The 24050-nt window shown below is 35.2% G+C and overlaps 2 protein-coding genes across 6 annotated transcripts; one reads left to right on the forward strand and one right to left on the reverse strand.

Moving 5' to 3' along the window:
* Positions 1-1488: 1488 nt before the first annotated feature.
* LOC104118306 (uncharacterized) lies at positions 1489-16741 on the forward strand. 4 transcript variants are annotated; one of them, XM_009629531.4, is made up of 21 exons: positions 1489-1791; positions 2254-2406; positions 2508-2667; positions 2888-3206; positions 4566-4703; positions 4815-5007; positions 5111-5238; positions 6185-6394; positions 6706-6872; positions 7647-7725; positions 9149-9805; positions 9902-10269; positions 10608-10724; positions 10800-10904; positions 11678-11920; positions 11997-12065; positions 12177-12401; positions 12701-12805; positions 14375-14479; positions 15257-15364; positions 16281-16741. In XM_009629531.4, exons 1-21 carry the CDS (start codon positions 1695-1697, stop codon positions 16540-16542), a joined length of 4008 nt encoding a protein of 1335 aa, XP_009627826.1. In that variant the 5' UTR covers positions 1489-1694; the 3' UTR covers positions 16543-16741. The 4 variants fall into 4 exon arrangements, with proteins under 4 accessions (XP_009627826.1, XP_009627838.1, XP_009627833.1 ...); XM_009629543.4 differs by having other exon boundaries at positions 1491-1791; positions 14381-14479; XM_009629538.4 differs by having other exon boundaries at positions 1492-1791; positions 12707-12805.
* Positions 16742-19207: 2466 nt separating this feature from the next.
* Positions 19208-23540, reverse strand: LOC104118329 (G-type lectin S-receptor-like serine/threonine-protein kinase At5g24080). Of its 2 annotated transcripts, none has more exons than XM_009629556.4 (5): positions 23004-23540; positions 20862-22228; positions 20554-20734; positions 20014-20467; positions 19208-19710 (listed from the first exon to the last, which is right to left on the reverse strand). In XM_009629556.4, the coding sequence occupies exons 1-5, from the start codon at positions 23264-23266 to the stop codon at positions 19372-19374; spliced, it is 2604 nt and encodes an 867-aa protein (XP_009627851.1). In that variant the 5' UTR covers positions 23267-23540; the 3' UTR covers positions 19208-19371. The 2 variants fall into 2 exon arrangements, with proteins under 2 accessions (XP_009627851.1, XP_009627857.1); XM_009629562.4 differs by having other exon boundaries at positions 20862-22282; positions 23004-23136.
* Positions 23541-24050: the final 510 nt, after the last annotated feature.

Consider the following 24050-nt stretch of genomic DNA (forward strand, 5'->3'; position numbering starts at 1 on the left):
ATCTTCTTTGAGTTTCAATCACAACTCTAAACTTAAATTATGATACAATAATGTAATATAATTGTATTGGTATTGTATTGGGTATTATTTTAGATATTGATATATCAGATACAAGTCAAATATAACTTTGATACAACTGTGATACAATTAGAAATAATTATGATACAATTATCATACAATCGTGATACAATTCAGAAACTTTTCTTTTTCGAGTTTTAATATGAAATTTTACCTAAAGTAACTCTAAACTTAACCAATCTCCCTCAAAATTGAGATATAAACTCCAAGTTATATTCTCAATCGTTTGCAATAGCACCCAATCCAAACAAATCATAAATTCGTAAAACCCAAATGTTGAATTCAAAGCTTCAAAGCTTTTTAATGGTTGTCAATAGAGAACTCTTTGCTACTGCAATTTTAGAGATAATGTCGATGAATTTGTGTGAAGAGGATGAGAACAAATCACAAAATCGTAAAACCCAAATGTTGAATTCAAAGCTTCGAAACTTTTTAATGATTGCCAATGGAGAACTCTTTGCTGCTGCAATTTTAGACATAATGTCGATGAATTTGTGTGAGAATGATGAGATTTGGATTAATTTGTATGAAAGAGAGAAATATTTCAAAATCTTTTTGAAAATGGGATGAAAACGTGATTTTAGGATTTTTGTATAACTGATATACATGAGAGTAAGGGGGGAGGGGCTGACCGGGGGGGGGGGGGGAGGGAAGGGATGTATAAGTTACATCCTAGTTTTAATGATGCTTTCTTTATTAATGTTTTGTATATAAATAGTAAATATAGATAGAGAATATAATTTTTAAGGAACCTAAAGAAAAAGTGGTAAATAAGTTTCTATTATAGTATAACTACGTTGATAGTAGAGGTCTGTTGGAATTTACATTCTCTTCATTTTGAATTAAACCATATTTTGCTTGAATTATTATCGTCGGTTCCTATATATGTCAATGGATGTCAACCAAAACTAAGTAGTAAGCTGTTTTGCAATTTGTTCAAATCAAACTAAAGTAATACTTATTAGACGATTAAGTTATAACTCAACTAGCAAAGCACCTACTTTAACATACCAAATGTGAAAATTTAATTTTCACCATACTCAACCTATTCCTTTTATGTTTACTCCAGACCTTGCCATCGTCAAAAAAAAAAAAAAAAAACCGAGTTACAAAGTACTACTCCATATAAGATAAGATTACATAAAGGAAGATGAGCTAGGGATTCAAAAAAGAAATATTTGATTTGATATAAAGGGAAAAAAAACCTGTATAATTTTTGTTAGGATCATTTTCTAATTCTAAAAAGGATTTCTTTAATTTTCCTCCATTTAAGGCCTTTGCCAACAGAAAAAAAGAAAGAAAAAGAGAAGACCAAACAAAAAAATAAGACCAAATGAAGGCGTGCCACGTAACGGGTACTCGACTTCTTCGGTGGTCCTGACAACAACTTATAATTGCTCCAGTTACCACGTAGATTTCTGCAAGCGCGGGAAAAACTTTCAGATACCCCTTTGGCGCCATAAAAAAACCCTAAGTGTTATTACTCATCAAGTTCGTAAAGATCAAAAATTTCATCCAGAATTACCACACAAGCTTCACACCAGTCCTATTTGATACCAATTGTACCTGAATCGAGAAAGTCTACCTCAAAAAAAGAAAAAAAAGATTCATAATCAATGGAAGGGCTGTCAACGATATGTGCTGGCCTCGGAATCATTGAAGAGGACGACGATGCTAATCGAATTGGCTATTCGAAAGGAGAGTACTGCTTAGGTTTGTTTACCTTGCTTCTACATTTTTATATTTCTCTTTAACTTTTTGTGGTTAATTGTGAAATGAATACATATGATCCACATACTCGATCTCAGGTAATTTAGGATTGAGATATAGGTGATTGATTAATTGATAAAAAGTTTTCATCTTAAAATTAATTTGTTTTTCTAGCTTCATATTATTTTCTGTTAGTGTAGGGGCTGTCACGTTAGTAAATGGATGTCACGTTTTATGGTTTTGTTTAAGTATTTGAGTTACATACACTGACAATGTAATGAATCTTTCACACTATCCGTGTAATTTAACCTGTTATAGAAGGTTATTTACCTTTATTTTTAGGTTATCAATAAATCTATTAAATAGAGTTACCTAGTAACCTCATTATTGTATTTTTTACAGTGTCAGTGCATAAAACTTTAATTCTATGTTTAATTGGTTATTTGTTATCCTGTTCCTTGGCAGATAATTTGAAGGATTTGTTGAGGTTTTTAAGGCGAGATGACCCTCAAACAAGAGAAGTTTTCAAGCAAGTATGTAAATGGAATATTGTGGGCAAAGATTTGATTCCTATTATTGAGTACTGTCAAGATGACCGAAATCTGCTGTTAAATGCAGGTATCTTACTTTAGTTTATCAATTTCATTTTATATAGGTAACCATGGAATTTGTTGTTTTTATTAATTTCGTCTGCCTTTGCTCTCCATCTCATTTTACAGTAAAGGTTATGGTGTTTCTAACGATGCCCATTGATCCTACATCACATGACATACCGCAACAGATAGAGCTTCTTTGGGGAGTAAAGTCATCACTTACCTATAGTGATGCTGTGCCGGTGATAATGTCTCTCTTGGAAAGCCCATTGGAAAATTTGGCTTGGTAACTGCAATCATCTTCTGGCTTCATATTTTTGTTTGTGCATAAATATGTAAAATTCCTTGAAGTGATGTATAAAATTGAGCTGACATGTCATAGTCCTTTCATTGGCTTTACTGTACTTCATATAAGAATGTTAAGCTTATGTATATGATAGCTGCTTCTTCTTCATGAATTCATAGGTTGTTAATCTGGTTACAAACTTATCTTACTATGTTAACAGCGAAGCCTTCACAGAAGATGACTGGAAAATGGTGCAGTTGGTGCTTAGTTTATTTCGTAATGTTTTGGCTATTCAAGACATATCAACCCAGCAGAAATCTGGTGGTTCTATGACAGAATTTGTATTTCTCAGAGACATGTTTCTAGAACTCTTGTTTAAAGAGAATGTAATGGATGTCATCTTAGTTCTATCACAGCATGTTGGTGGCTCTTGTACCTATCTCCGTCATGATAATTTGCTTTTGTTGGAGACATTCTATTATATATTTATGGGCCAGCTGCCGGAGTTGATTGCTAAAGCACATCTCAAGGATGCAAAGGTTAGTTTTTTACAATATCATTAATGGCCACTAGGGGCTAAGCTATGTTGGCCCATCGCCGAAAAATTATACTACGTATAAGGTAAAATATTACTTGTTATTAATTAAAAATAGACTTTGAACACCCTTGCATAGCCCACTGGCAAAGGGTATTCAAAATTTGAATACCCTTATTGAATTTCCTGACTTCGCCACTGATGGCCACTATTTGAGTCCAATTTTGTCTACTGTTTTCTGTTTTTTTTTTCTTTTTTTCTTTTTCACTTTTTTTGCATTTCTGGATGAAATTGTAATTTTGATTAGAGATAGAACTTGTAAATTGGACTGATCTTGTTATGGCCAGAATGCTATATGGAAGGTGGGATATGCAGGAAATTTTGGTTGACAACACTTAGTTTCCATGGAGAAAGAAAAAAGAGATGCTTTTTTCTTTCTGCAAACATGTCATTTATACTAGTACACCTTTTTAACACCTTTTCAATTTAATACTCATAGAAGATGAAATGGAGCACTCGCCTAAAAGTTTTTTTACACAATCTTAATATTTTATTGATATCTGGGTATGTCTTAAAATGGGACAAGGTAAATCTTAGATCATATAGAATGATTGTCTTAAATGACCTACAATCTCTAGGAATCCATGCATTCTTAGCACATTTTAGGACATAACAAAGAAAAAGATCCAATAGATGATACGAATTAGTTGTGATTGAAGTATAGTTTGCTAGGAGTCTTTTAGTCTTGTTAGAGATTTGTATTCTAGTGGAAAATGTATAAAACTTGTAATAGTAGAGAATCTAAATCTTCAAATTTTGGATTGCTATGGAGCTAATGGAGCGACTTAAATAGTTAAATTTTTATAGCCGACCCCAACTAGCGGGGATTCAAAGCGTAGTTGTACTCATAGAAGATGAAAGATCTTCGAATTTTATTGTCATGCCCTATTTAAGTTTTAAACAGAATTGCTCCTGAGCATCAGTGAGGTGAAGAGACCGAATCTATAACTTTTTGAGAAGCATACCAAGGAATTATTGCTTTGCCTTGTGAGTTGTATACTTATTGGCCTGTCTTTTCCTTTCTAATCATGAGAACTAAGAAGTTATTGTGTATCCCGAGACAGATAAGCAGTTCAGCACCGTTTGGCCTTTAGAAGAAAATTCTTCCATTGTTAAGCATAGATTTAATGTTTGAAGTTTTGGTGGAAGCCTTCATCAAGTAGAGCACATATGCTTTTCTGCATGCTTTTTTGAGGCTTTTTCTGAGCCGGACTAGTTCATATTGTGAAGAAGCTTTTTTAAGACAGCTGGTCCCCCCCCCCCCCCTCTGGTTTCTGATTCATAAGTTTATTTTGTTCATCAGGTGGATGAAGATAGTGATATTTCAATTAACTCTCTCAAAGATATAATGGAAGAAGAACGTGAAAAGAGAAAAGTTATCAGACAACGAAACCTGGGTTGCTATTCTCAGTTCAGTGGAACTTTTACACGGTTTTCCCTGGTAAGTTATCCTCCTGAATTGATTTTCTACACGAGGACTGATGGTGTACTAGTAATAGTTTAATAAATGGTAGTTTGTACTAGTACTAATGTTAACTTTTTAATTTAACAGGATGGTTCTAAAACATTAATTAAGGGCAATCCTTGCTCTGTTTCTCATGATCCCTTGATAATAGCTCACAAGAAGCACCGAGGTCCGGCAAAAAGGACTGTGTGGGACCAAGGAAGACTACCAGCAACCAAGAACAAGATTCTAAATTTGCTTTATGATTTTATTAACCAGTTCCTAGAAGGGGGATACAACGGTAAGATATGTGGTTAAATGATGCATCTGCTTTTGCTTTGTTTGCTTCTTCTTTCTTTCTTATGGCACTACTCATTTTTCTATTCTAATTCAACTCCCTACAGTTCTGATGCAGTCAGTTCGTGATGACATTGAAAAAGAACATCATGCTATTCAGAATAGCGATATTCTTATTTTCTTTCAGGTTGCTCAGTTTGTTACTTCTTTTCAGTACCACAAGTTTTTGAATCAGGTAAGCAACGTTCTGTGCAAGTGATGTTACATGGTTTGGGTGTGTCTGGATATCTGTAAATGTGCTCCATACAGTTCCTCTTATCCTCCCTCTTTATTAGTAACTGCAGTTGCTAGAAACTGATTGAAAATAATTAAGTTTGGGCGTACTTGCTCTGAGGAATATTTACATTTTGAAGCATTTGATCAGCTTTCTATGATCTCCAGTGATGCCTGACTGTTTAAACAGCTTTTGATTCCAAACTTGTCAACAAGTAGGGAAATATTTCTGTTACTGGAAGGTGAACATCCATCTAACAGAGCAAGTTTAGGCCCGGGATATATAGTATTATGTTGTAGTGGGTTAAACGAATTTAGGACAGTTATAATGTGGATCCTGAGTCCTTTCACGTTATTGATCAGATTTTGAATGGTTAGTGACTTTTATTAATTCATTTAATCATTTGGAATCAGTAAGGAGTTGAACTACTAAAATCATTATGCAGTCAAATTTTTGCATTGGGAAGTTTGACTGAGTAGTCAACAGCTAATGTTTGCTATAGAGAGAATGCATACGCATTTACCAGCTAAACAACTTTTGTAGACCCCTCTTGTATTTGTAGCAAGCTTCTTGAATCATAATCATCATTTCTGGATAATACTAGTTTGCTGATCTATGTCCAAATATGAAGCTATCTAGAATGTTGAGAAGTAAGATATTCATACTCAGAACATTGGGAATCTAATTGAAACAACTTAGGTCTGGTGTCTGATCATTAGAGTTGAGACACTAAAAAGAGAAGTGCGAAGATGTAATAGTAAATGGTACTGGCTCTTGGAAAATTCTTTGTTGAACTAATTGTGTGCTTTTCTTTTTTGTTGGAATTTCAGTAAGTAGTTTCCATTTACCTAGTTTTATCCTTGTCATCCCATATCTCAATCTTCTCTTGATTCTCTTACTTGATCAGCCTAACAAAGAAGCTGATACCCAAGAACCGATGGATTCTAGAACTGATAGCACATTGTTCAGAGGTTGTATATGTGGTCCTATTGCCGAGTCTTTAAATGAATCAATGTTCCAGCTGGTTCTTTTGAGATGGCGCTATTCGCTTGAGACCTTGAAGGAGACAAACGATCGCAAGTTTCTCTACGTGGCAGGATCTCTTATGAAAACTATGGTGATCATGACTATCCTCAAAGTTTTGTCTTTCCTCTTGGTTTAGTTTAGCGTTTAATGTTGAAGAAAAGCATGAGATGCCTCTGTATGGTAAAATAGGTCTAATATGCATATTGTAGGAGATGGATTCATAGAACAAAATAAAATGAGATTTGTCACACCTCTAGCAGTACCCAGTGTTTCTCAGCCCAAAAGCTGTTATTTATGATGCTTCAACATCAACTTCAGCTTAAGGATTTGTTTAGTATGTTGGGTGTTATGATATGAATCGAACTTTGGGATCCTTCTCTGACTACTGTTTTTGGTTGGCAGCTTCTTATGCTGGAGATGGCGCTTAAGCAGTCTCCTGAAGATTCCAAGGAGCATCAAACAGCTCGAATTCTTCTTTACAAGTTATTCTACGATCAAACTGATGAAGGGATGACCCAGTTTCTCTTGAACCAGATCAAATCGTTTGATACCCATAAGCAAGCGAAAAGGTCTCCCTTCTAGCTCTCAAGTTTTTTTAAATGAACTGTATTAATGAACTATATCATTCCTGAAAATTGGAGAAAAGCTGAGTGAATGCAGTAAATGTGATACCTCAGCCAAGTTCATTAGTGACATCCAGTATTACATTATGGATGAGGTGCAAATCAACTTATAGTTTATTAGGTGGAAAAGCTTAGCTTGATGTTGAACCCAATTTCTGCAAATAGACAGGGATTAGCTCATTGAAGATCTTAATAGGTGTTATGCGGTGAAGGATACTCTTATTTTGAATTAATATATTCAAGTATTCAACTGCCATAGTAAAGCCATCTTTGTGGATAAAATTTGCTGCATTTGTTTGCTGGACTCTGCTCAAAAACTTGCTTTCATTTCTAACCTTCTGGTAAAGCAATATCGGGTCCGTTCATAACAGTGTAAACTTTAAAATATAATTCCTTGTTGATAACTACTATAAATTTCTTGATCCATGTCAGAAAAGCTTTATTCATGAATTTTCTTAGCTGCAGAAAACTTTACGTAGCAATTATAAACCATGTTTTGACGAAGGGTCTGAGATAAGTTTGTTTGTTGGCTTCTAAATTCCACTGCACCAAGCATAAAATCATGTCAGCATGAATCAAAATGCACTTTTTGCTGTTTTTTGACTACCTGCAATTTATCAGGTTAATGCAATGTTGTTTGTATGATTGGCCAAAAAGGATCTTTAACCTTTAAGCCTATATAATCTTCTCTTGCTAATATTTCAAATCTATTATTGCCAGTTACCTTGCTGATTTGGTAGAAATTATCAATTTAGTTATGAAGCTGATGGAGAACCTTCAAGCACGTGGTTCATTAAGGGTATTCCCTGATAACTTTTGTAGTTGAATTTTTCATTATTTTTCTTATAATAAATAAATTTTGTATTCATTTCTAAGGGATTTTTATATTTGTTATCTTGAATGATTCAGTCACTTGTAATGAAACTTCAGCCTCTCTACGTGCATAAGGTAGGTTTAAGGTCTGTGTACACACTATCCTCCCCAGACCGCATGTTATTATTGTAATCAAACTTCAAATGCTCATATTCTCCAGCAGATACTAAGTAGATGTTTCTATGAAGTAAAAAACTTGATTGGAGAAAAAAGACCTTGTTTGGATTTGAGAGAGATCGTATGAATGCTCATTTAGTCAGATCTACATTCTGCAGTAAAGATATAATGGAGAAGTGAACCACAACAAGATAGCAGCAACCTTGACCCATGCTCTCTATATCTAAAGTAAAGCCGTTCTTTTATTTTTATATGATAGATTGACTTGTTTGTCTAGAGAGTAAGAGAGAAGGGTTGTGGGGTAAATTTGGAGTTCTGGAGAGGTGTGGCATTTAGGTTCTAGACTATTACCGATTCACATTGTCAGCTCTTTTTGAATGGAAGCTACGTTATGTAAAGGGGATGAACTAAAATAGTTTCAGTTGTTTTTGGATGGTGCATCTCTGGCTAACTCTTTCACTCTAGACCTGAATGTCTCAAGTTGGATTTGGAATATATTGAGCCATGCACTTAAGGACCCGTTTGTGCGTGTATATATATATATAATAAGTGTGTATTTATCAATATATTTATGCTGGGGAAGTGGGAGATATAGTGCAGATGAGTGATGATTTTTCTACTGTTAGTCTCAGAAATTTCTGTTGTTAACCAGTGTTAACATGCTCGCAATAATACTTTAGCTTTACTGAGTGAAAAATTCTGGTCCTTTAGCTTAAGGAAATTCGTAACTTAGTAACCCACACTTTGTGGGGATGAATTACTTGGGAGCATAATTGAAGGCATATTATGAATCTTAGTTCTTTTGTGCTCAAAGGAGCATTACAAAGAATTATGCTTAGCTACCTTGTGTGGAAATACTGAAGCTGAATTTAGTCGTTAAGTTATGTATCTGCAGTAGCGGTGTCACCGAAAGCGAATGAAATAGTGAACATTCGACATGTGTCCTTATTTTGAATTACTCTCTCATGTCTCATGTAAGGAATGATTGTTTCCCCAACCTCACATTCCCCCATCATCCTACCAACACGATAGGGAATAATATATATGAAGAATCATGTTTGTTATCTTGCTATCTCAGAAAAAGTGCATAAGTTTGGCTCAGTATGCCACAGCAGGATCTATATCTCATTAGTGCTTTAAGTTCCATAGATGCTAAATATAGTTTATCCGACGACAATTTTTTGCTTCAGCAACTGACATCTATTGATTAAAAAGGATTTATTTTTGTGTAGATTTCCAAAAAGTTAAGGAAAAAACGACCGAAGACAACAGTTACAGATGACAAGAAGGATAATGATGAAATGACTAGAGATTCAGCCTCCTTTGGGATAGGTTTTGGCGGCTCTAGTCATGAATCTAGAGATACCGGATTGGCTCACAATGCAGAAGATGCCATAGACTCCAATAAGGTTGATGAACACACGGGTTGTACCATGGTGAACGAAGATCAAATGGTTGAGAGTACTGATACAGCTCACAATAATGCTGCAGGCTCTGGATGTGAAAAGTCAAACAATCTTCATGCAGGTGGAAAGGGAGAAGAAGATATCACAGTCCTAGATAAGCTTAATCATCCTGTATCTCTTGAAACTAAGTCAGGAAGACACCAGAACTCTGTGCCGGAGACACAACAAAAACTTTCTAATGATGTTAACGACGAGTATGATCAAGGCAGGGATGATTCTTCTGGTGATGAAAATGTGTTAACTGCGGAAGATGATCTCAAGATATCTGCCTTGGTTTCTGCTCTTGCAAACAACTCCACCATTCACAACCTCTGTTGGTTGCTAAAGTATTACAAGAGCAACTCCATTATTACAAATAATTATGTGATATGCATATTACAAAAACTATGCGATGATCTCGAACTTTCGCCCATGCTATACCAGGTAATTTATTGAAAACTGTATGTTTCTATCTGAAACAAGATTAATGTGAAGCTTAAGTAGCAGATTTCATTTTAATATTTTCTGCTTGATATACAGCTATCTCTCCTCACCACATTCTATGACATTCTAGAGGAGCAGAAGTCAAGGCCTTGCAGAGAATATGAGAACATTGTCTTCTTTTTGACAAGCTTAGTTAGGAGAATGTTGCGTAAAATGAAGAGTAATCCCCTACTTTTCATAGAGGTTCTCTTCTGGAAATCACGTAGAGAGTGTCATTATCTTAATTGTGATTCCATGCTAAAGGAGCTATCTCAATTTAAAAAAGATGGTAAAAATAGTTCAGGTGTTTCCATGACTGATGAAATTGGCTCATCTGAAGCAAATGGATGGATCCGCCGAAGTATAGCTGATGCCCTTGGTGATGATGAAGCTGATTTTCCATTACCATTTTCAGAGGCTGTCAGGTAAGATGTTTGGACTAATACTGGAAGGGTGTTATTGTGGTTTGCTGAATGCCATAGTGCTTGAATCAAAGAAACCAAGAATGTCATATGTTGAATTCTGTATTATTCAGACTGAGTTTATTTTGGTGACAGACCTCATAAACTTAATCCAAGTTTTTGGCTCATCAATTTTTTGACCTCTAATTTTGGAGATATTCTCTTTTTCTGACATTGATCATTCCTACTAAAAAAAAGTTAAAATAGCATTTGACAGTGTTGTAGGTCTTTTATTGTTAAGATAAAGAACCAAGTCAACTTTTTTCCTCCAACAGAATCTTTTAATTCAATGCTGTTCGCAGAAACAACACAGAGGTCACAAATAGGAGTAACCAAAGTTTGCTAGAGAGAGAGGAAAGTCCTACATCAATTTCAAATGATGGAAATGATGTGATGAATCAGAAGCGACATTTGGAAAAGTATGATCCTCATTCATGCTTTTTTTCTCTTCTTGATTTCCCAGCATAGCCATCTTTATTGTTTTCTTATTGCAGACAGGAGCAGTCAGCTGAACAAGAGTCTCAAAGGGAACCTAAAAGACGAAAACTACAAGCTCTTAATGATGAGTTACGACAGGAAGTCGAGCAACTCTTTGAGAGGTACGTATATATAATTTTATTATTTGCGTGTTTGAAACCCTCTTTATCCTACAATGATAAAATAGAAGTGTGCACATACCTCGAGTGTACCAGATTAGCTCCCAAGTCTGCGTTGCCCTGTAACTGGTTGAATATCTTTAGGAAGCGTTTGTGATAAGTTAAATTAGGCAGTAGAACTGGGAATTATGGAGTAATAATCATGTCTGAAGGGTGGCATGCCGCATACGTACACATGTCATTGGTTGTAAAAACAAGATCAAGAAGAGATCTAAGTTCGTAAATGTTGTATTCTACTATCTACTCATATTGTTTCACAAATGATGAGCATTTTCTTACTCTCTTCCTGACTATTCTATAAATGTCTTCTGTTAATGATGTTCTCTATGCTCTAAATATACCTCTGATGTTGCAAAGATTTGATCTTTTAGAATAAGAATTGCTATCTCCAGCTTACCTTTGTCTTTCCTGGGGCAACACCATCCCAAATCAATTGGTTGTGAAATCGGCATTAGAGTTTATCTTTGGAGGACCACTTCCCCCTCTGTTAACCTTACAAGGTCTACCAATCTTCTCAGTGAGAAACAGACCTGGAACACTTCTATTATTAGCAGTGACTGCATGTTTCATGATAAAGGATACAACAGCAACCAAAACATTTGACTCAAACAATGAAAACTGCAAACTGCCATTTCCATCCTTCTTTCGATGAATATTCTATATTGGTTCCACTCTTTGTTCTGAAGCATCTGAATTTTTTTTTGTTTGATTTCCAGGTATAAAGATAATCAAAATTGTTGTGATCTCATTGCGGAAGCCCTTGATCCAGATGGAAAGATTTCACCTCTCCAAATTTCCAGGACACTTAAACAGTTAGGATACAGAATCCCACGGAAGAAAAAGACAGCATATGCTAGTGCTCCTGACAAACCTGGGAATGAAGAAAAAGATCTAGAAAGTGAGATCAGACTTCAAAATTCAGATATACTGGAAGAGGGTACTTCACAGAGAAGGCATCTGTAAGTGTCTGTTTAAAGCAATTGTAGTTATATGTTTCATGAACATGATTTAAATATTCTTGCTGTTCATTCTCAGGCACACTAGAAAGAGAGTGCAGGCATTTAGTCAGGAGCAGGAACAGAAGATCAAAGATTTGTTCGAGCAGTGAGTTCTATAAATAAGAAAGTGATTTTTTTGTGAGACATTTGCTTTCGTAAATCTGTTCCTTATAGGTTATAGCTAGGCTAATAATATGATGTGGTTTTACTATGAAAGGTTTAAAGATCACAAGAGGTGCAGCCACATGATTGCCAATGCACTTGATTCTGACGGAACTTTATCGGCAGCTAAGATTTCACGAAAACTTAAGCAACTTGGCCTGTATGTCCCCAAAAAGAAAAGGTTAGAAACCAACCTGCAATTGATGGATGAAGCAGGTGATGCTTCTAAAGAAGGTTCAGACAACTCTGATGATGAGACTTTGTTATCAATGAGAAGAAGGTATGATTAAGTTTGCAGATGCTATTACTTGTGCTCTCTGTTCTTTCCGATTCAGCAAAATTTTTGAAAAATAGTGGCAGAAGATATTCTAATGATACTCCTTCCTTCTCTCATCCTGAGTTGGGTTGTGATGTTACTGAATAGCATGTAAGATAGAAGATAAAAAGCACTATAATCTTAGCAATGAATGACATTATCATCCATCTTGCTAAGAGAAATGTTTTGGATGAATGGTAAACACATTGAAATTACTGTGCTCCCACCAAATACTTGATAAGGGCTTTCATTGTTTTATGGAGTTTCAGGAGCAAATATCAGGGAAAAGATAGCACTTCTGAAGGAAGAGAGAACCAGAAATCATCAGAAGATGAGTCTGATGATGAATTGCTGACCTCGCTATTGACGTATGTTTTCATATGCTTTCTCCTCCTCCTCCCTTTATACAGATATCATTTTTACATGACTTTGAACATGTTATTTGTTTGAGAATCAATGAACAGTCTTTGTGGACATCCTTCTCCCTTTCTTACTGCTTTAGATGGTGGATTTATTCTGATTTATGTTTAAGTGTATGTAGCTTATAAAAGATAACAGTTTCTGTTTAACTTTTGATAGAAATATCCCAATTTGCATGGTACAACCAAAGTTGCACGAATGTATGCTGATAGACTGGTCCATTTATTTACAATCCGTAAAGGTGAAAAAGTCAATTAGGGAGGTGTACTGCATTGGTTGTTGGAGCACAGTGGTAGTGCACGAATGGGTAGGGTTGATAAAGGTTAATTAAGGCCACAATTGGGCGAAGCTATGGGGTGCAAAGGAGTTCATATTACAGTAATATATAAAGATTAAAATTATTTTTTATGTATAAACAGTAAATGTTAAATTCCCTTAACTTCTTCGTGTACATATTTCTTTCTATTTTGAATTCCTTTAGTAAAATTTTTGGCTCTATCACTGGCCACAAATATAATTAACTAGAATAGTGAATAGAGAGGATGATAGCTAAGCCATTTAAATGGAACTTGCACAAATATGATACCAAAGGAAGTAAATATTTGAACTATTATCAGACTAGGAAACCCCTCTACACCTCTATTCTTTGTTTCTTTTTCTTTTTTATCCAAAAAGAAACCTAGCATCCAACATTTTTTTCATTATGATGATAAATTGTTTCAAAAGAATACGTTATGGTCAAAATATTAGCGTATTACTTTAATTTCCACCTGTATTACCAGAAAAAAAAAGGAATAAAAAACAAGGAATATCATTGAGTTCCCGTCAAACTCACATAAACAAACAAAAGAAATAAATAAATAATCAAACAAATAAATAAAGATATGATGCTGTTGCTTTATCGCACAATCTTTTTTATGGGAAAGAGACATGTCCGCTGTATTTAATTCAAAGAAAATGGAATTATGTCAATTAGAAATCAACATTTGACTTCAGAAACATTGTTGAATATGATGGTTGTTTTCTGCTTCTAGCATTACTTTATTTCGTATTGTGTCATATATAGTGCTTTCTCCATTGACCAATTACAATTTACATATAAGGATTTCAGTTCCTCAAGCCCCAAGAATTGCCTTAGCTAAAAAATGATTATTAAAATATAAACAAAGTACTATTTGATGTCACAACTAAATAAGTAAATATATAACTTAAACAAACTAATTTCATGACCACATCATTAATCATTTCAGTCACACTTACCTATTTGATTCAGCAAAATTTTTGAAAAATAGTGGCAGAAGATATTCTAATGATACTCCTTCCTTCTCTCATCCTGAGTTGGGTTGTGATGTTACTGAATAGCATGTAAGATAGAAGATAAAAAGCACTATAATCTTAGCAATGAATGACATTATTATCCATCTTGCTAAGAGAAATGTTTTGGATGAATGGTAAACACATTGAAATTACTGTGCTCCCACCAAATACTTGATAAGGGCTTTCATTGTTTTATGGAGTTTCAGGAGCAAATATCAGGGAAAAGATAGCACTTCTGAAGGAAGAGAGAACCAGAAATCATCAGAAGATGAGTCTGATGATGAATTGCTGACCTCGCTATTGACGTATGTTTTCATATGCCTTCTCCTCCTCCTCCTCCCTTTATACAGATATCATTTTTACATGACTTTGAACATGTTATTTGTTTGAGAATCAATGAACACAGTCTTTGTGGACATCCTTCTCCCTTTCTTACTGCTTTAGATGGTGGGTTTATTCTGATTTATGTTTAAGTGTATGTAGCTTATAAAAGATAACAGTTTCTGTTTAACTTTTGATAGAAATATCCCAATTTGCATGGTACAACCAAAGTTGCATGAATGTATGCTGATAGGCTGGTCCATTTATTTACAATCCGTAAAGGTGAAAAAGTCAATTAGGGAGGTGTACTGCATTGGTTGTTGGAGCACAGTTTCCGAATGGCCAGGTTAATATACAAGGAAAGTGTTTACAGTATAATTACTGCAACAGTTCCTTCATGCGGTTGTCTCAGGTCCATAGTTTCTTCGAATCAAGATCTTCACCAATCACCAAGTCTTTTTATTCTATCAAAGCATCAAAATTACCTATTTGACTTGTCCTATTCATTGACTTGAAGCTTGAATGTGGTCTAAGCTAAAGGTCATGCTCCACATCTTTAGGACGGGTAGGAGGTATTTTCATTGGTCAAGTTTGGGTTTCTTTACATGAACCGACTTTGTCATGGCGATTACGAAATCTTGTGTAGACTGTAGATTTTCGCTGAGTTGGTTTATTAAGCATCCTAAATTACATTTTAGTCTTTCTTTCAGTAGTAAAATTAATATAAATATTGTAATGAATTATAATGTTATTTGATGCAGAAAAACTCAAAAAGCTGTTCCACAGCGTGAGGGGAAGCTTATTGTAAATTCAAGGAAGATCAGCAGCGAAAGTGACATTGAAGACAAAGATACTTATGACTCAGAGAGGTAAACTGTAGCTATGTTTTTATTGATGTCACCTTTTCCGGTACCACGATTGATAGTGCTGTTGTCCGCCATTAGTATGAGCCTCTTATATAGTCACTCATCCTATCTTATTTGCTCTTTTGGAACCCCTTCTTTTTGCTTAGGAACTTTACAAAACTACTATGCCAGTTCTGTGTTCCCATTGAGTATGAGCCTCTCATAAAGTCACTCACCTCATCCCTATTTCTTTTAGGGATCTTTCTCTATTTTCTGGAGGAATTTTTAAAACTACTATGCCATCTTTCTTAGGCTTCTGAGCTCTTTTTGCCATCCTCTTCCACTTTCCTAAATCCCATCGCTTACTTCCTGTTATTTTTCTTAAACCAAGTTTTGCTATCTAACTACATTCACAACAGTGTAGAAGTAGGCTGTTTCTGGATTGTCTTGTTTTATTTTTGGTCTAAACAAGAATTTTTGAATGAGGTAGGAGACCTGATAGATTTTATAGGTAGCTTGTAGTTAGCTGTTACATCAGGTGCTCTTCTTTTGCTTTTTCGAGTTGTACATGCTGTTATCAGCACTAACCTGGTGCTGATTTATTATCAAAATACAAATTGTTACCTTTCGCAAAAAAGTAGGCTGTTTCTGTTTGAATTTATCATAAAGACACGGCGTCAGGCATATATAGCTTGATATTTAAGCATTGTCAATTGATAACATACAATCTAGGGACCATTAATGTCTGGCAGTTACTTTATATTTTCCCCGTTGTGCTCAGCTGGATTGTAGCAACAGCATTTCTGATATCAAAATAGTTTTCTTGTTATTTACATATTAGGACTTAGTTTCTGCAAAAAAGCCTGTCATTATTTTAGATCCATTCGCACTGAGTTATTGACAACTTAACTAACATGATCTTAACCTTTGGTATTTCAAGGGGAGAGCTTGATCAAGCTACTGCAATGGAGGAGGGTACAGAAATTAATAGTATTGCCTCAGACGATGATGTTGATGCTGGAAACCTAACAACTGACTTTAGCAGTGACCAAGATGTTTCTCCTGTCAATCAGCAACTGCGTAACAAATTACATTCTGAACTGACTGATTTGGAAGATGATGCTGCTTCACTTGATGCCCCTATTACTACTGTATCGAGAAGGCGGCTGAGGATGGTCATTGATATGGAGGAAGATGATTAAATCATAGCCCCGTCCATCTCAATAGCTTGTGGTCGACTAAGATGTAAATTTTTATTCAAGTATCTATGATGGTTGCTTGTGTAGATGAATGTAGAGCGCAGTCAATATTTTTACTTAATCTAAAGGTGGAGAAACATCACAAATTTTCTTAGCAGGTGATGAATCAACCTTTAGAAATATAATAGTAGAGTTGAGCTTATTCCTTTTTTTGTGCTAATATTTTTCTTCAAATTTTGGTGCCAAATTACTGACCAAATGAAACATCTAAAGCCTTAATATATTCAACATACTATTGTTAACTGGGTGAATATCAATTTATTTTCTTGTTTAGCATCTTTTGTTTAATAATCTATTAACGTCCTGAAACAAGATTGGCAACACTGACCTAGCATTTTAAATTCAATATAGGTACTGATATCACATGGAGTATGAAGTACGACCGATCATACCTGTACATAATTAGTTCCAGCACAATTACTCAGCTATAATTTAACCTAGTCATCACCAAACCAAAAAAAAGAAAAAAGAAAAACTCTGCCCATACCAAATTTGGGTCAGTCTTAATTAATCGGGCGAAGTGTAGCAATAGCCACTTTTAAGCCCGTTATTTAAAATATATCCATAATTTACAATGTATTTAAAAATTAGCCAATTCATTTAAACTTCAGACTAAGTATCTTGAATTTGAAAATTCAGGACTTAGTGTCCTGAATTTTTGAGCTGCTAATTTGAAATTCAGGACATAATATTCGAATTTCAAGACACAAATTTCGAACTTTAGGACATGATGTCCTGAAGTTTGAATTTTGAGGTTTAAACTCAAGGACGCCGTGTCCTGAAGTTTGAGCGAAATTGGCTAATCTTTAAATACATTGTAAACTGTGGATATATTTTAAACAACATATTTAAAAGTGGCTACCTAGTGTCATTTCCACTAATTAATCCCATCTATTAACGGACTATAGTTCAATAATCAGATATGATTATTGTAAGAGAAAACTACCTTCTATAGCCCCTCAAAATTTTAATAGCCCATGTTTTTGTCCATTGACACAAAATGGCCCTCCGACCCAAACATATTACATCTAATAGCCCGAAATGTCTATTTTGTATATTTTTTGTATAGTGGCAGTCTATTTTGTATATTTGTTGTATAGTGACAGTCTATTTAGTGACAATTTATTTAGTATATATTTTGTATAATGACAGTCTATTGTATATAAGTTGTACAGCGACAGTCTATTTAGTATATTTTTGTATAGCGACAGTTTATTTTGTATATATTTTGTATAGTGACAGTCTATTTAGTATATTTTTTGTATAATGACAGTCTATTTTTGTATATATTTTGTATAGTGACAGTCTATTTTGTATAATTTTTGTATAGTGATAGTCTATGTTGTATATATATATATATATATTTTGTAATATACCAATATTCAAAAGAAATGCTCTCCAGTCTAATACATAATCTAAAATGACTTTTAAATATTAGCCTCATATACAATTTTTTATGAAAAAGTTGGTCCAAAAAAAAGATTGATAAAATATTCATGTTTGATATGCACGAGTTGCAATAGAGGATAGGGAGAGTAATTGATACTTGGGGGCCAAATGGGAGCCAACCCTCTGAAACATATTACAAAGAGGAAATGGCAATGATGAGAAAAGAAGCAATGAGCTTCTATGGAGGTAAAAACCGCTCCCCAAAACTCCTAAACGCTTGTATTTATAGATAGAGCGGGATTTCAAATTCCAAACGTTCAAAGAACCGTTTTAAAATGCAGCAGAGAAGTTGGCCGTTTGTATAGGCATATCTCTAGAAAAAGATTAGAGAGGGGGGCTCACGTGATCTGCTTCAGATAATATCAGAATTATTTGGCTTATTGTGTTGATCAAATCTCGTTGCAGATGAGAGAGAAGAAAAAGTCATGGTTTTGAAGGGAAAATCGAGAGAGACAAAAGACTTACTCAAAATTGGAGAGGGCAAGCTTCTCCCATGGTCAAAAACAAGCTGAACTTTAGCATAGAAGTGGAAAGGGTTGATAAGGGGGGTGGTAGGAAGAGAACGAGATTAAAAATCTTTTTTTTTGTCTCTAGAGTGAGATATTTGGGATTGCAGGTTTGGTCTTTGATCGTTTGGGCTTGGAATTGGGCTGGTAGCTTGGTCATAATTGATATTAAATGGACTAGCTACTTAATTGGCTAGCCGTTATAATTGATTTTAGGCTATAAAATGCACATTGCAATTTGTGACTAGCGGCTGATATTAGTTTCTAGCGGATGACCATGAATGAGGTTTGGTCGTATTGTAATGCAACAGTATGTGGTCTCTCTGACTCTATGATAATGACTGTGTACCCATTTAAAAATTTGGGACAAGACTTGATAATTGCTGCTTCAAACAGAATTTAATGCATATTACACTATCCCGTAATCTCCAGCAACGGATTTCACGAAAATCTGTCAAACACTCAAACCATTACAGCTCGCCACTCAAATTTACAGCGTATAGAATATAATAGAAATTCAGAAAAGTAGAGTCCCTAAGGTGTACTCCATCTCTGGGCAAAAAAAGCACTCAAACTGGTCATGCAAACTTCTCTGCAAATTGTGCTACATTACATATGTATATTTTACTTGAAGTACACAATTTTGCTAGCTCTTGCAAAAACTTATTATTTCTCTTATGAAATGTTTATTATTCGTTGATGGACTTAAAGCTGATGTTGTAGAAGCTGGCATCAAGCTATTGGCTTATTTGAAACATCAATGGTTTTACATTTACATAATCCTAACAAAACTTCCTATTCCATTCCACCTTTTTAACTATCTAGGTGACATTGTGGAGTAACTACATGTAGCATTAGATGATGGATGAGTAGTAATAGTAAAGGAACTGAATTGATTGAGCTCCCTTTTCATAGATCTGTATACATGATCTAAGCCTTCTTCTATTAGCTCTAAAACTGTCTGTGGCATTGGAGGCATATTAATGTCAACTGATCCTTCCAACATCTTCACCACTTCCCCCATCGTAGGCCTTGTCGAAACCTCATCCTGAATACACCAAAAGGCTACCATTAAAGCTCTCATTAGCTCTTCTTTTTCCATTGCTCCTTCAAGTCGTCTATCAACAACCTTTTCTGCCGTTCCTTCGCTCATTTCCTGAAAAAACAAATAAACAACATATCTGGTCCTTTCAATACTTTAAGTTTTAAAGAGGGAAATCTACGAATCAAAAGTAAGGGGATTGCCCTTTCCCTTTAGAGTTTAAGTTTTGTGCACTGTCAGATTAAGTTGACCTACATCAACATGTAATTCTTTTTTAGATTGATATGATACCTTGAAAAATAGAGTAATAACCTGCTATAATCGGTTAAATTGCACCAACAGAGTAAAAATTCTTTACACGATCATTGTATATAACTTAAACTCTTCCCTCTTTATCAGAATTGATCAAGTGAGTACCTTGTAAGCCCATCCAGGGTAAAAGAAGTCCTCAGCATCACAAGTCATATCAAGATTTCTTCGACCACCAACGATTTCTAGCAGCAGCATTCCATAGCTGTAAACATCAGCTTTTACAGTTATGGGTCGGTTGCTGACCCACTCGGGGGCTAAATAACCTCTGGTTCCTCGGACCATAGTGACAACATGGGAATGCTCTCTCCCCATCAATTTAGCTAGTCCAAAATCAGAAACTTTAGGACAGAAATTCTCATCCAAAAGTATGTTCTCTGGCTTGATGTCGCAGTGTATTATTCTATTCCTGCATTGCTCATGAAAATAGGCAATCCCTTGTGCAGTAGCAATGGCTATGCGGAAACGTGTAGGCCAAACTAGCAGTCTATCTCTGTTACTATATGAATGAAATATCCACTTGTCCAGTGAGCCATTTTTCATGAACTCATATACTAGTAGCCTGTTAAAAGAAAATGCTCAGTTCATACTTACATATTTAAGTTGGCACAACACAACCATCAAATTACAATGAAATGCGTTACTTACCTTCGTGTTCCCTCAGAACAGTATCCGCATAGACGAACCAAGTTCATATGATGCATAGAGCCAATGGTGTTGACCTCTGTTATAAATTCCCTTTCCCCATGAGGTAAAACTTTGCCAAGCTTCTTTACTGCAATCAATGTTCCATCCCCTAGGCTTCCCTTGTATACACTGCCAAATCCACCTGCCAACATAACATTGTTACTTATTATGATAAAATCTCATTTAATTTATTGGACCAGTTGTCTTGGTTTGGATTTCCTGTGGTTTTGAATAATACTAGATAGAAATGATAATAGTCATGTCTTTACCTGTTCCAAGTAACTCGGAAAAATTGTTAGTCCGGTGTTGCAAGTCACGGTAGCTGAAACTAATCGGAGCTCCTGATAAGATCAAAGAGCCCTCAATAGCTCTCTTTAAGGATCTTTTTCTATGGATATTGATATATAACAGACAACCAAGTAGCGCGATGAGAACTGTCATACTTAGGACTATAGGAAGTATCAAAACTTTATCGCGTGTACTCTGCGATTCGTCTGATGAATTCCCAGTTTGTTTATCACCACTCACTCCAAATGAGCCATTAGCCTCGACCTTCACGAATAGAGTTGAGCCAGGATCCTCGAATCCACCAAATTCCAAGTTTCTTAGGACCCAACAATAAGGCTTTTCCTCACTAAGACCATAAACAGAAGCAACACAATCACAATTTGATAAGCAAGCATTCCCACATTTGGACACTGACTCTATATCACTATAATTTGCTATAACAGATGATCCTGAGAAATAGTAAGCAGTTTGTTGAACTGTAGAAATCTTGAACTCGGAAGTCAAATTTTCATGATGAGGTCCACATTTCCCTGTCAATGAAGAATTTCCAGAACACGAGATAACATTTCCCACCTTAGAAGTGCCTGGTAAGCATGTGCAAGAAGCATTCGTTTTACTTCTGTCTAAATTACAAATCCCATTGCCACAAATTCCAGCAATGCCACATGGATTGGACACAGCTGCCCACTCTGCAACCCATTGCCTCGATCCATTCACATCGTTGTCCCATCGATACAGACGTAGATTTCCATTACCCTCAAGAATTAACCTTCGAAAAACAGATGGTCTACTCCAATCATTAGATTGATTCACAGCCGAGAATAGCCCTCCATAATCACCATCATTTTTGTACACATAAACTGCTCCATCCGAAGACGATCCATAAACCATACCAAAGCTTCCAGCTTTATCCAAGACTGCAACAACATCTCCTGTCACATTTGATATATCAGGTCCTGACCAGTAAGAATAATTGCTATACAATTCAGGTGACATATGATAGGACTCAGGCACATTGTAGGTCAATGCTAGGTTTAGTGAGGTGGGCTGCTGCAACATTTTTAACGTGTAATAACCTCCGGGGGAAGGCGATTTTGATGATGTTAGTTCTACTGACACTGTTAAAGGTTGGCCAGGCAATAGAGTATCTGATGGATGTGAAAAGCTCTGCCATACAATGCTTAGGTTGTCGGCATAGAGAATGAAGTTTCCATTTTCAGACATGACAGCTGTCTCAACGCCAGCTTCTGAGGTGTTTGATGCCCATACAGTGGTGCCTCTGTCCATCAACATGAGATTTCCAGTATTGTCGAACTCCAAAATTGCGTCTCTGGTGACTGGAGAGTTTCTATTTAGATGATGAACACAAAATGAAAGGGTTGGCCAAAAAGTTTATATATACCTGCAAAAGCTTTAGTAAAAACTAGAGATGGAGGAATACATTCTGCTTTGTTCCAACTAAGTCTAATATAAGAATAACATCTCTCTAAAGAATCTACCATTCAAATTTATGTTTACATGTTAAGCATTTTGAAGAAATTCTAGTTCCATATAACATTCTCAGCTTCTTGCCCCTTTTTTCAAGAGAAAGAAACCCGGACTAGTTCACATTGGGAAAGAAATGACGAGGCGTTAAACTTCTTTACACTAACAATATAAAAAGTTTCACTCTAAGTGATAACTACATGTAATCGTCCATATAAATGTGAAATTAGTAACTTTTACTTTTTTGGATGGTTGTTACCGATTGTATTGTTTCGTATTGTTACTTTAAATAGAATGTTGTTTTAGTTGTTACTTAAATTTTATATAATAATACTGCTCCGTACCCTATATTTTCTTTGTAATATTGTAAGTTTATTCTTCATAAAACTGGTACGTACTATTATGAAACGACAACAAACAATACAATCTTTCTAAATGTTGTATTCATAAAAACAATACAATACAATACATTATGAAAGGATATATAACAACCATCCAAAATGCTATAACAAGTCAAAAGATTAGTATATATATGTTAAATCCTTAACTACGATTTAAATCATACACGACTTGTAGTAATAAGTTGACAAGCATTGCAAGAGGATTACTAAATGGACAAATTAAGTAGCTACACTTACATGTTAGGGGACCAAACCAATGTGCGATCCCCTGGAAGTTGCGCAAACCAAATAGACAATTGATATTTATCATGTGATTCTGCTGTTGGTGTGAAGCCAAATGCAAAAGTTTTATTGTCAGAAAACCATGCTTTGTTCTCTTTAGCTAACAATCTTGAACCCAAAACAACTCCACTAGACTCAATGCAGCAACAAAGCTCTGCTATAAACAGCAAGAGCATTAAGGCCAAAGCAGAGGAAAGTAAACTTGTAGCCATATCCATTCAGCATTAAGTTGGTATAGTTGGAATGATCTATTTCAAGAAAATCAGCTTCACTTAAGATAACCATTTGGGTCCTTATATAACATTAATTATAAAGAAACAGGGAGTCAAGAGAGGAAGAAATTCAAGTATGATTTTCCAGATTTGGAGTTGAAGAAAAGTAGGAGATATGAACACGTGGACAATGGTGGGTGAGCTACAACATTGAAAAGTGACCAAAATTCTTGGATGTTTTGGTCGGTTCTGGCATTTGGCGGCACGTGTTTACTTAGCTTCTTTGTTGCTTTCAGCTATAAATCGACCAAATTGCCAAACTTATAAAGCTGGAGAGCAGTTATTCCTGTTTTCACACTTCTCCCAGCAATGCATAAAGGATAAATTAGAAGCAAATTCAAAATTTAGGTTTTAAGTTTTAGAGTTTTGGGTTAGAGTCATTAATTTTAAAATATTATGATTTTTATAGATAGAATTTAATTTTATTAAAAATAACAAGTTAGTAGAATTGTGACAACTCACCCTAAATAGGCATTCTTCACTTTCTAATCTTCAATGTTTAGACAAGTGAGGCATGTTCAGTTGGTAAAGCACTTCTACCTACGATCGTTAGGTCTTAGGTTCGAGTCAGGAGGTAATTATAAAAATACTATAGATTTTCCTAATTGGGAGGAATTTTTTTTTTAAAAAATCTTCGATGTTTGACTCTCAGATCAGAGAGTACGGAAAAAATTGTGGGCTACTTTTTTAGCTTTCGTCTATTGACTATCTTGTACCAATAATTAACATT

Source organism: Nicotiana tomentosiformis, chromosome 3 (genome assembly GCF_000390325.3).
Source record: "Nicotiana tomentosiformis chromosome 3, ASM39032v3, whole genome shotgun sequence".
NCBI classification, from domain to species: Eukaryota; Viridiplantae; Streptophyta; class Magnoliopsida; order Solanales; family Solanaceae; genus Nicotiana; species Nicotiana tomentosiformis.

Excerpts from the sequence above, each read along its gene's own strand:
- LOC104118329 (XM_009629556.4), bottom strand. The coding sequence starts at position 23,266 with ATGGATATGGCTACAAGTTTACTTTCCTCTGCTTTGGCCTTAATGCTC. Across the intron at positions 20,735-20,861 it reads TTCCGAGTTACTTGGAACAG|GTGGATTTGGCAGTGTATAC; the intron begins GTAAAGACATGA and ends TTATGTTGGCAG. Across the intron at positions 20,468-20,553 it reads TGTTCTGAGGGAACACGAAG|GCTACTAGTATATGAGTTCA; the intron begins GTAAGTAACGCA and ends TTCTTTTAACAG.
- LOC104118306 (XM_009629531.4), top strand. The coding sequence starts at position 1,695 with ATGGAAGGGCTGTCAACGATATGTGCTGGCCTCGGAATCATTGAAGAG. Across the intron at positions 9,806-9,901 it reads TTTCGCCCATGCTATACCAG|CTATCTCTCCTCACCACATT; the intron begins GTAATTTATTGA and ends CTTGATATACAG. Across the intron at positions 10,905-11,677 it reads GTCGAGCAACTCTTTGAGAG|GTATAAAGATAATCAAAATT; the intron begins GTACGTATATAT and ends TTTGATTTCCAG.